We start from the raw sequence: 13571 nt of genomic DNA, 5'->3' as shown, positions 1-13571 counted from the left end.
GAGATGAGCAGAATGTCAAAGAACAAAATTCCTTCTGTTTCCAACTCATGCCCCCATTCTTCTGTCCCCTCCTAGCCCCTCCCCAGAAGCTCTTGGAAAAAGGCTTCTGAGAGCTGGAGTTGAGGAGTTAACATAGAGTAAAGGAAGAAGGCGTCAGAACCCAATAACAAAAATACAGGTAATGTGTCTCATCATTTTCAATCCAGAATGCTGCCTACTGCTGTTTCAGTAAAATAAGCAGCATTTCATAAAATAAGTGGTCCAGCTATTATAAACAACTAGACAAAATAACTAACTGTCTCCAAACCCCACAACCCCAGTCGAATCATAAGAAAAACACCCAACAGGCTGAAACAGAGGGGCATCCTACAGTACACCTGACCAATACTCCTCAAAATCATCAAGGTTATGAAAAACCAGAAATGCCTGATAAACTATCAGACAAGGAGAGGCTAAAGACACAAGAACCAAATGTATCGTATTGCAGTATCCTGGATGAGAACCTGGAATAGAAAAAGGACCTTAGGTAAAAACTAAAGAAATCTGAATGAACTATGGACTGACTTTGGTTAACAATAATGTACCAATATTGGTTCATTAACTGTAACAAAGGTACCATACTACTGTAAGCTGTTAATAATATAGGAAAGTGGGGGAGACAGCTCTGCTATCTGCTCAGTTTTTCTATAGATCTAAAACTTTTCTAAAAATATAGTCTACTTTAAAAAAAAAAAGTGGCTGCATTGATGGATAAATACCTAAAGATTTAGGAAATTTTGACCAAGCTTCTTCAGGAGCATTACATTCTTAATGAATAACAGTCTGGAGGTGAAAATGAAAAATAGCAGACTTTTTAGTTTAAAATCATCCAATCATTTGCCCAATAGACCTTTTGAGAGCAAAAAATATCAATATGGTGGTTTTCAAACTTTGGTTTGCATCAGAATCGAGTGGAGGGTTTCTTCAAACAAAGGTTGATGGGCTCCACACCTAGAGTTTCTGATTCAGTACACCTGAATGGGGCCCATGAATTCACATTTCTAACAAGTTCCCAGGCAATGCTGATGCTGCTAGTCCACGGAGCACACTTAAAGAACCACTACAGTAATGGTTCTATACAAAGAAAAATCAAATGAATTTCTGTCTTTACAGTACTTACTGATGCATAAAGAGAAGGGATTATAAACACTGTGATAAAATTATCCAACTAACCAAGGAGGGGAAAAGAAATTTCAGAATATAAAAGTTATAAAACATGCAAATTATCATAGGAAAGAGTGAGTTGCACAATCTGCTGACAATGCAGGTAACACAAAACCAGCAAAGATTATCATAAAGGACAAATATCCAAACATATTGCAGTATGATATATGCAGTCTGTGACATAAAATTTTACTTTAATGACATCACAAAATTGAGTACACTTTAAAGTGGAGCAGAAGAACAAAAGCTCTGGAAATTGTAAAGAGGATATTCATTGCTGGCTTAAAAATAAAAAAAAAAAACCCAGAGAGTAAGAAATATAAAAGCAGAAATACAGTCCTAAGTAGTTAAAATATGCATAACAAATCAAAGAATAAACTAAGACTAGGAATACCTATTCCTATTCTATCCTATCCAGGTCTTACGTGGGATAAAGCAGAAGTTAATTCTTTTAAAAAGATAGAAATGGTGGGTCAGAAGGAGGAGAAATTGCTATATATAGCTCAGAAGACGACAGATTACTGATCAAACTCTGTATGGCAAAATTTATATTCCAGGAGTCTGGGATTCTTTCTACTCATCTCTCAGTTAATAAACTTGTATTTCTCTAAACTAGGCTACTGAATTTATTATAATATAAATCACAGACCCCCACCTCACTGCAATGGGAAGGGAACTATCCTGTTCCAGCTTTCTCAATGGCAGTAGCTCATGGCTAAGGCAGAGCCCCCAGCAGAGTGTGGGGCCATGCGGTAAGGCAAATGGAGATAGGGTTACTGGGACCTCCTGTTCATATCTCCTTCCAGGCAATACTTCTTTTTTGTTAAAATAAAGGCTAGAAATAAAATAATAAAGGCAGTCTTTGCTTTTCTTTCTACCTGCTATTCCTGATCAGGGTCTCTCTCCATCTCACTGTAGAATAGAAGCAAGTTTCCCCTTTTGACTCTAAGAACCTCTCCCCATCCCCCCAACCCTCAAAATAATTAATTAACTAATGAATTAATGATACTAACTTTTGTGAAAAGAATTGATACTTTGCTTTTTGGTTTCAGAAATAAGTACCACTTTTTCCCATAAAATTTTTTATTTCAGCCTCTGAACACACCAAATGTCAGGATATCTCCCTGTTAGTACTCATTTACTCATTCCCAAACAAAAAGCTGCTTAATCTATTTTTCCATTTACAATATGCTTATGAATCGTGCCTACCTCAAACTGGTTAAATTAAGATATTATATAAGCGTCACTTTCTCCTATACTTTATAAAATTCAATCAGCCCTGAGAATTGCTTTTCGTTTCAAGTAGTAAGACAAAAAACATAGTTAAATAAACTACCTGAAGGTGCTCCAACCCAAGCCAGACCAAGGACACCATCATCAAAATCTCGGTCTGTGAAGACATAGGCCAAACAGTAGTCATCATGATTCTGCTCAGAATTCAGTTCCAGAAACTTCTCCACACCAATATTTGGAAAACGGAAGGGATTTGTAGGGTCCTTTTCATCAGCAGTTGTGTTGATCTAAAACCCAAAACAATGGTTTTTAACAAGCAATTAATGTTAGCAGAGTCTTAGTGTAAGTAGCATCTGCCTGCACAATATGCTTGGGTACCAAGGGAATCAGGCCTGAATTACGGCTTCTACAGTGATTCCCACTGCCTCCATCCCTGAGCTAATCACAGAAGCCAAAAAGAAAGAAGGGAAAAAGAAAGGCAGGGTCAGGAAATTAAAATTGAATCCGTTCAGTAAAAGAAAAATAAATAAAAAAAACAGGGAAAAGAAAAACAATGAAAAAATAAAATTGAATACATTCAATTTCTGAGCAAGTATTCACCAGATTCCTGAACACTGACTAATTAGGATGGAAAAACAAGTTCTGCTTTCAAAATTTCTGATAAGGAAGTATACTTTCCCAAATGTAATCATCTGATCAGTCTCTTTTAATGCTCATCTTCTACATATGGTGACAAGTAAAAAGACATAAAACCCTCTATTTCAGCTAATTATTAGAACATAAAATAGATACTGAACCTAAGACTGTCAATTCAGCAGACAAATCATATTCTTGGTTCTCCTTGCCTGGAAAGTCCTCAGTCAAGCAAGCCAAACTAACTTCAAGTTCAATGTTTTTCCCTGAACATGGATAAGAATTTTTTTTCTTTGCTAATTTGTTTCTCTTACTATTTCAAGCTGAGTTCCTCCAGAATGTTTCCTCTGACACTTAGCTACTATACTCCTGCTGCAGGCTTCTCCTTCACAATCTGAAGAATAATCAGTTCTGATACCAAACTTCTACTAAACAATAGCTTTCATTTATTAGTCTCTGCTTCCTTTCAGAAAGCCCTGCCATATGCCCTGAAGTCCTAGAACAATTTGGCTTTCCCTAAGTAAGTCAAAGAATTATATACAGGACTGTGGATAAAGAATAAAAAGGAATATATTGAAAGTAAACATTGTTTAGAAGGCAAATCTCAGTCTACTGAAAATATGAGTATTAAGGGGAGGCTATTACAGTTCATAAAAATGAAGCTATCGGTCTTTTTAGGATCCACATCCCTCAGTAAAACCAAGGAGCTTAAATTAGACACAGGATGACAGAAACACCACTGAGGGCAACTGTCTAAGAACAGATTTGAGAACATCTGGTTCATTCATTAACAATTAGCCCACAGCAATCAGTTATGCTCATCTAACACAGAAAGAATCCAGAAACAAGAACACTATATATTTCAAGTAGCCCACGCTTACAGACATGTGACATATGGCTTTTTCCCACTAAACATATAAATAAGACTCTCTGATGCTTCTGTAATATTGGCTACAAATAAAAATTGCATCGAAATTTTAGTTATCTATATTAAAAATGAGATGACCAATACTTAAATATTTGCTTATATAATATAAATTTCAAATTATTTAATGAGTCACAAACTTCAACTGATGAGATATAAAATTTTAATCTTAGTTAAAGGCTTGAAAACAACCAAATGCCACATTACCCTTTTATATACATGCATTTCTTCATAAAGCACATTATTTTACTCAAAAAAAACGTGCTTCACTAAAATTTTTTCAGATGTTCTCTACTTTTCGTACTCTGCATTTTATTACTCTGTCTACTAAACAGCAGTACTTACACCACTTATCATGGTCGCTTGCTCATTTAAAAGTTTATATTGCTCTCAAAATACATGAAAGCAATTGATCACAAATAGTTCTTATATTGTATACCTACAAACTGTCTTTCACCTTAAAACAATCCAATGTAATATTTAATCATGCCACTTTTAGAAGTAAGGACCACTTTCAGCTATTTTATTAAACATACTGCATGAATGTACTAAAGTTATAACCTAGCCAACCATGTAAGAAGCATAAATACAAAGAAACCCTGTGGCAAGTACTTTTGCAAAATGATGATTTTTAAAACTCAGGTTATCTAATTCATAATTTCTTAAAAACATTTAAAGTGCGTTGAAAGACTACATATTTAGAAAATTTTTGAAACAGCTCAATTTTGTTAAGTTAAGTATTTACTTATTAAAAATTAATAACATTAAAACTAAAAATCAGTGACTCTGGACCAGCATTTCTCAAAGTGTGTTCTGCAGTTCTTTGAAGTCTCAGTTGACGTTAATACAAAAAAAAGATTAAATTAGTTTAGAAAAGTATGAGTTTCTTTCTCAAAGGATTTCTCAAAATTTGGAATACATCAGTGTGTACTATTAAATTTCAAGAAGAAGAAATAGTATTAAATGTTTTTCCAGCTTCCAATTTTATTTAACGACTGTATCTATCCTTCCCTCCACTGGAACATCAAATGAGACACACTCTGAAATACACTGCAAGCCAAATCTGAAGAAACTGGGGAATAACACCAAGGGAAAAAATGTCAAGTACTCTATCTGTCGTTATTGAGAAGGCTTTCTAACTGGTATGTTAATCAGATAGATAGAAAACAGTACTTTCTATCATACTTCTTTTGCAGTCCAGAGTAAAGCCCTATAGACTTCATTCTTAAATCATAAACCCAAGTGTCCCCTGTGTGTGTGTGTGTAAAATCAAAGAGTAAAGATCTACTGTATGAGTAAATACAATTTAATTTGAACTATTTAATGCACAAAGATGAAGTAAAAAGCAAGCATTTTTCTTTTTGTAAACATTGTCGTTATTGTTTCTCTTTTTCAATATTCTTATCTATTGAAATTCCTTACTCTTATACGTTTCACCATGAAACTGATGTTACGGATTCCGGAGAAGTCTGTGGTCTGGTAAATTGTATCAATCGCTTTAACATGACTGGATATCTATTGATTTAGAAAAAAAAAAAAAGAAGAATTTTTTAGAGGCAATGTTGAAATGTAAAAAAGATGTGAATTTCCATTTCCCAAATCAAGAATTATTCATATTCCACCAAATTCAAATTTTAAAGTGTCTATATCATATACTGTACGAAAGGCTGAAAAATATCAATGAACTGCAGCTGAGAGGGAAATTCTGTGACTTCTCCACTTTTCTCTGGTCAAAACAAACATGTACTCTTGCCTCAGCTATATAAAACTTTGTTTCCTCGATCCATCCCAAAACGTCATACCTCCATGCCTTTCACATGCTGCTCCTTATGCCTATGGTATTCATCCCTTAGACTCAGCTCAAATATCTTCTGGGAATACTTCCCTGACAGTATCAGGACACTCGGTCATTCTGAATTTAGTCTTTCCATTACTGCACTAGTGCACATTCTCTAAGTTTTGTTCACCACTTACTGTATACTAGGCACTGTTTTAGGTGCTGGGGGCATAGTGGTGAACAAAATTGAGAAGATCCCTATAAATTTAGAGATTTATTCTAGAGGGGGAAGAAGAGAAAAAAGTAATACAAATATAAATAACATACATTCAGATTTTGCTAAATTGTACAAAGAGATAAACAGGGTGACAGAACACAAAAAGAACCCCTGTTTACCTAGCTGACTCCCAGCTAAACTCTCTGGTTTCTAAACCATTCTATAGCAACCTTCCTATCTTCAGTTACAAAAAGCACTCTTGCTACCACTTACGTGAAAATATGTATATATACTTTCAAAACTATTTTCAAAGAAATTGTATAAACATAAGATATTCAAATAGAATCATTAACAATAATAATTTCAAAAGTAGCCAGGTTGGCAAACATTGATAAAGAACACCATAACAGTGCAGATAGGGTCCATCATAAATTCACTCCATCTAACCTCAGCTTTGCCTACCAATCCTTATCCAATTCTCACTGTGTCTACTAAACCCCAACGGGGGCCGTTCAAACATTTCTCCACAGATGATCTTATGTCTTACTTTACTGAAAGTTTATCTTGACTTCCCTCTCTTAACTTTCAAATTTTTCTATTTTTAATCCATTGCTGTCTTCCTCAAATGGTAACTCTTCCTTAAAGTGTAATTTTTCCATATTCCTGATCCTAACCCTTGCTGGACCTTAAGGAATGTTGTTTCCCATCAATTTTTATTTTTCTTACATCTTATACTGCTTCTCTACTGGGTCATTTTCTTCTTTTTACCAACTTCTCAAGAATTCCCCTTTCACTCAAACATTTCATATTATTTCTAAGCCACCATTTTTTTTTTTTCTTTTCAGTTTTTCACATCTCTTAAAACCCTAACTGCTCCTGCCAGCACATTCCTTATGGTCTGCAATGTTTCCACCATCACAACTTTATTGAGAGTGTGCTTAAAGCCCATCAGTAATCTTCTAATAACTGAAAATCAACTAACTTTTATAATCATTCTCTTTTTTGGCATTGTTGAGGCATAAATGACAAACAAAATGTAAGATATTTAAAATGTACACCATGATGATTCAATATACATATACACTGTGAAAGGATCCCTACCATCTAGTTAATACACTGTGGTCATTTTCTTTGATATCTCTGTGATACGACACTATTAGCTATGCATTTTGTCTTGAAACTTTGCTTGTTCCTTGGCTGATCTTATTTAACCTCCTACCTTTTCAACTATTATATTTTACCTCATAGCTTCTCCTCCTCATCCTACTCAACAGAAGGACTGTATCTCCCAGTTCTTTTCCTTCTGATTTCATTCTCTCCCTTTCATTCTCTCTCCTTAACTATCTCTTTCATATCCTTAAATTACATGCAGAAAGCTCAAGGCTAACCTCTCCCATGCACATGGGCTTCTGAACATGTCTAAAAATAAGTTCATCACTACTGTCAAAATTAGTTCACCACTTATACTACTGGTGCCTCCATCCTCCCAGTCTCAAATCCTTGGACTCAAAACGCATTCATCAAACCCTCAATGGATACCATCAACAAAGGCTACTTTGAAGAGTATCTCAAGAAAATTTATATTTTAATAAGGGTTGAAAAGACATAAGTGCAGATAATAACGTAACTCAGAAAGTGCTAAACACAATGAAAATACAGAACAGAAATTAAATATTCTTATTGGAAGGATTCCTCTAACTTTCCCTCCTTTAAGACCACAAATGAAAATATGACCCTCTTTTCAAAGCTAAGCTCCAATATCATCATCTCCATGAGATCATTTTCTTACATTTCTCTCTTGAATGACACTAAAATATCCTAACTAGTCTTTCAGTAATCTGTGTTCTTATGTTACATATTTTATCATATCACAATTGGAAATACATCTCCTTATTTTTCCAAAATGTGATATACAGTAACTTTAATTTTTAGAGGAAAATATAGCTATAAAGAAATAATATGACAGTATGTGAAACAAAACAGTAGCAAAATTATAAATACCTGGGCAATCACAGCTTCTCGTGTTCCGTAATATTTAAAGAATAGATGATCAGTCTGAATATAAAGCTGACAAGTATTTTTTTCAGCTGAAGTCGTACGTTTTTTCCTCAGGAGTTCTGGGCCATTAACAGTATGATCTTCATGAGGTGTCTATATGTCAAAGAAAGTCATTTCTGATCATTAGCATGCTTCACTTATTATAATTTTATATAGTTAAGATGACACATTATAAGCAATTTCATTTTCTGCTTTATTATGTGAGACCATAGGTACTTCTTCATGCTGTTAAAATTTCTTCATAAATATCACTTTCAGTCTGGTAACATTCTACTGTGTAGATGATTTATTTATTCAAGCAATTCTTTCACTCTGAAACACTTTCAAAACATACCCTTTAATAACCTGAATAAACTATGGACTTTAGTTGATTTAAAAAATATCTTTTAATGTGTAATCATGTAAATATAAAGCAAGTCTTACGGTAGTTTACCTATCTTACGCTGCCTCACCTCTAATACCTAACACCACCTCTAATTTCACCCAGCCCTGTCAAATTTAGCTCCTAAATACTTAGGGCATCTGCCCATCACCTCCGGCTCTACTGCATTAGCCCAAGCCACCATCACTTATTACCTAGAGTACTGCAATAAGAGGGATGGAGTCTATCTATCTATATCCACTAGTGGCCTTCAACCTAATCTTCATACCACAATCTTCTCAAAATGCCAAAATCCAAAATATTATCCATCTGCATAACGCATTTCAAACACTTCCTGCTGCTCTAAGGAAAAAGCCCTAAACCTTTTAAATGCACCCAATCAGCACCGCAGACTCTACTTGCCTGTCCAGCTTTGTTCCATTCCATGCTACTTCACAGAGAGACCCCACTGACTTACCCAGCTCTAACTCTCTGTGCCACAGCTACACAGGCCTCCTTTCCAATCCTCCAAAACACAGTCTCTCTCCTGCCACAGTCTTTTGCACATGGTGATGCTGCCTCTCCTGATCTAGTTAATTTCTTTCTTCATACTCAGCAAAGGTCAATTCATCCATTTTACCACCTCACAGACCCATGCACCCATGTCCCTTACATAGTACAACTTCACAGCTTATCATGTGGTTATCGGTTTATTTTCTGTCTCCAGCCCACCACCATTACTTTAACCTCTAGAATACGAGTTTTAGAAAGAAGAAACTATCTCTGTGTTTGCTTCTCTCTATACTGCTATCAGCTAACATATTTGGCAGGCAAACAGTAGACACTCAATAAGTATTTGTTTAAAGAATTAATTCTGCTATTGAACCCAAGCACTTAAACATCTGCTGACATCTATAAGGACCATTTTAAGTGAAATCTGATGACACAGTAATAGAGAATTCAAATTAAATTAAATTTTAAGCCACAATTCCAAATTTACACTCACATTTTATAATTTCCTTCTCCCTTGAACTCCATGTTTGACTGTTCTCTTAGTTACTGTCTTCATTTTACTTTTATCTATTTTCACTCAGTACATCATCCTAGGATGGCAGTTACTGTTTCAGCACATTCCATTGTCTTCCGGTTTCAACTGTTTCCAATGAGAAATGAGCTGTCATTTTTACTGTTGCTTCTATGAAGATGACTGGACTTTTTTATTGGTTGCTTTTAAGAGTCTATCTCTTGGTGTTTATACTTTTCTAATATTGTGCTAAAGTATTAATTTCTTTGTAAAAGATTTTTCCTGTGATAATTACAGGGCTTAATGAATATGTTGTTTGCTATCATCTGTCGTATCTGGAAAATTCTCAGCCACTATCTGTCCCTATTTCACTCTCATTTTCTTCCTTCTGAGATATCAATTACACGTATTTTAGACCTCCTTAACATATCACCTCTATCTCTTAAGCTCTTTTCTGTATTTTCTATCCTTTTCTTTCTAAGCCATTTACTCTATTTTCTTATGACATATCATCCAGATCTAAATCCATCAAATTCTTAATTCCTGTTGTTTTATTCTTCAATTCTAGAATTTCCATTAGGTTCTTATGTTCATTTTCAATTTTCTGCTGAAATTTCTTATTTCATCTTTATCTACTTGAACACATCATAAAGTCTGTATCTGTATCTAATCATTTCATTATTCAAATACTTTTAGGTTGTTCACATGTCTGACACTCTAGCTAGACCGTAAGCTCTTTGAGGGTGTATACTGTGTCATTTATTCTTGAATGGCTGATTTTAGTAAATAATTTTTTCCCTCTCATTCTTCCATCATACTGTCTTATTTGTTCATATCCTGATAATTTGGAACTCAGTGCCAGATAATGTATACAGAAAACCATAGATATAATTTGAGGCTTCAGATTATGATATCTTTCTTGAGAAGATTTATTTTTACTTCTGGCAAGCAATGAGGTTTGATGCACTAGTAATCCTGGATTATCTTAATCCAATCAGAGATTAAGAAGATGTGATGTGAAACTTTAATCTTGGTAAAGGGGAGGAAGAACCGCTTCTGATTTACCCCTACTTCTAGGGAGCAACACTTCATTCAAGATCCCAACCTAAAGCCCTACTTAGAAGGCCCTATATAGTATTTTAATCTTTAGCCTCAATAATCTGGAGACATCTATTCAGTTTTTCAATCTCTTAGCTACCTCCTTAGGAACTAGAAGATACAACTAGAGAAAAGGTAGCCCCAAATGTCAGTGTCCTCTTTTTTCCCTAAGATTTGGCCTAGTATTTCTTCACAGCCATCTTTTCTGTCTAATGCCTCCAAACAAATACACAAATGCAGACACAAATATAAACATAGACATATATTTTTTTAATATTTATATTCTGAGGTAAGGTTGATTTTTATTAGTTGTTCTGAATAGAGGACTATTTATTTCTTGAAAAATTGTCAATTTTATGTACTGTGAATACTGTCTAAAACCTGTAAGTGTCTTCACTTTAAGGTATCTTTTACTCTTAATTTTCATACAGTGAAAAATTAATTTTTTAATAGTCAAAGATTTCATGCCTTACTCAAAGTGTTTCTCTATCTCAAAATACAAAATATTTTTTTAACATCTTTTGTCAAATGTCTTTTCAAATCCTTTTGCCCATTTTTTAATTAGGGATTGTGCATTTTTAAAAAAAATTTAGAGTCATATGAGTTCTTTGCATATTCTAGAGAAGCCTTTTGTCAGATGTGTGTGTTGTTGACATTCTCACAGTTTGTGGCTTTTTTTTTTTTTTACATTTTCTTAACTGTGTCTTTTAAGAAGTTTTTAATTTTGACAAAGTCGAGTTTATAAAATTTTTTTGACAGGTTAAGTATTTTTGTGCTGTAAGAAATTGTTGCCTATTCCAAAGTCACAAAAATATCCCCTATGCTTTTATCAAGTAGCTTCAGCTTTAAGCATGTAGATTTACTAACCATTTTGAGTTAATTTTGTATAAGGTAAAACACTGTCGGTTCAGGTTCATTTTCTTTAATTTTAATTTTTTATTTTTTGGAGGGGGAGGTAATTTAGTTTTATTTATTTATTTTTGATGGAGGTACTGGGGATTGAACCCTGGACCTTGTGCATGCTAGGCACGCGCTCTTTGCTGAGCTTACACCCTCCTCCCCAGGTTCATTTTTTAGAAATATTGATACCCGATTGTTGCAGTACTGTTTGTGAGACCACTCTTTCCTCCTTTATATTTTAACACCTTTATTGTGGTATGATTCCTTAAACTACATATATTTCAGATGTACAACTTGATAAATTCTGATAGATGTATAGTCCAATGAAACCACCACCACAATCAAGATAGCTAACAATTCCATCACTCCCCGAGAGGGGCAAATTTCGAACTCCCAATTTATCCCTTCTCACCCCTTCTTTCCTCCTCTAAATTACCTTGGGACTTCTACGAAAATCAGCTGACCACACTCTCTATTCCGTTCCACAATCTATATGTCTATCCTGAATTTAGGGGACACCATCTTGATTACCATGGCTTTATAGTAAGTCTTAAAACCAACTGGTATAAATCCTCTCGCTTTGCTCCTTTTGGAAAACTGTTTTGGCTATTCTAGGTCCTTTACATTTCTGTGTAACATTTAGAATCTGTTTGTCAATTAATTACTATATAAATCACCACTGGGGGATTATATTTGGTTCTTTTATCATAATTTCTGTTCTTCTTTGTTTTCATAGCTTTTTGTAATTCTTTGGACATAATAATGGTTGTTTTAACTTCCTTGTGTGCTAATGCTATCATGTCTAGTCTGTTTCTATCTGGGTAGCTTTTTGTGCTGCCTGTGGATCACATTTTTCAACTTCTTGAACTTCTTGTCATCTAGCAATGATTTTTGAATGCTAAACAGTGTAAATGTTACATTGCTGAGTATCTGCATTCAGTGTCCTCCTTTAACAAGTATTATTGAGCTATGTTCTGACAGGCAGTTAATTTACATGAAAATCACCTTGATTTTTCTGGAGCTTGGTTTTTCCACTTAGTTAGGGCAGGTCTGGAGTAGCCTTTAGTTTAGCATGAGGTTAGCCTGCTCCTAGTATGGCTTGAAATCTCTACCAGGTATAATTTCTGATACTTCTTCAGTTCACAGATTCCTCAGCAGTTTTTTGTTCTCCAATAGTCTTCTCACAGAATATCACCCTATGCAAGCACAGCTTAGAATCCGGCTAAGACTCAAGGTGACCCCCATGCAGGTATCTGGAGCTTTTTTTCAGTATAGCTCTCTCCTCTCAGATACTCTGTCCATAAATCCAGATACCTCCGCCTTCCTGAACTTTAACCTGTCTCTTCAATTCTGCAAGTGTGCAGTGTACTTCTTACTCTTCTTGAGATGCTCTTCATTGTGCCATTCCAGAAAGTTTGCCACCAGTCAAAAAGTCAAGGGAATCGCGGAGATATTTAATTCTCCTCTCTCACAGATCTCACTCCTGCACTGCCTATTGGCCAGTATTTGAGAACAATTGTTCCCCTCTCTCCCTCTCTCTTTGTTCCCCCTAGTTTTCTAGTTGTTTTGTTTGTTTGTTGTTTGTTTGCTTTGTTTTGCAGGATGGCTACTTGGATACCAGTTACTCCATCAGAACTGGAAGGGGAAATCTCCACTTGTCCTACGAAGAGTTTCAAAGTATTGGTTTTAGATGTGTAATACTGTATCTAGAATTTTGTTTGGTTTTAAATATAATGGGAGATGAAGAGCCAACTCCATCTTTTCCCCAATGGATAAAACATTTTTTCTGACTCCAGTTATTCAATGATCTCTCTACTTTTCCTCACTGATTTGAAATTTCACCTCTATCACATAACAAAGTTTCACGAGGACTCAGTTCTATTCCTTTGGTCAATTTGTTCATTCTCACGATACTATCACACCCACAATTACTACAATAAGTCTTAGTATCTTCTAGGGTAGATTCCTCGTTCCTACTGACCACCTTCAGATGGGCCTTATTTCTTTTTGGCCTTTACTTTTCTTTATGATATTTTAGACCCATCAAGCGCTATGAACAACTGCACTGTAATATGCATGGAATTGCACTGAATCTATAAATCAATATAAGGAAAAGTAATATTTTTATATTAGGTAGTATGT

At 34.8% G+C, this 13571-nt stretch overlaps 1 protein-coding gene across 1 annotated transcript in view; it reads right to left on the bottom strand.

Annotated features, from left to right (window-relative positions):
- Window positions 1-13571, bottom strand: part of ADAM10 (ADAM metallopeptidase domain 10) — a 108114-nt gene that overhangs the window by 28938 nt on the left and 65605 nt on the right. Inside the window, exons 6-8 of the mRNA XM_032481088.1 lie at window positions 7990-8139; window positions 5417-5509; window positions 2540-2723 (exon numbers count right to left, since the gene is read on the bottom strand). Of these exons, the coding sequence (XP_032336979.1) occupies window positions 2540-2723; window positions 5417-5509; window positions 7990-8139 (427 nt within the window). The remainder of the gene's footprint in view (window positions 1-2539; window positions 2724-5416; window positions 5510-7989; window positions 8140-13571) is intronic.

Source organism: Camelus ferus, chromosome 6 (assembly GCF_009834535.1).
Source record: "Camelus ferus isolate YT-003-E chromosome 6, BCGSAC_Cfer_1.0, whole genome shotgun sequence".
Lineage (NCBI taxonomy): Eukaryota > Metazoa > Chordata > Mammalia > Artiodactyla > Camelidae > Camelus > Camelus ferus.
This window is presented reverse-complemented; position numbering and strand designations above follow the sequence as displayed.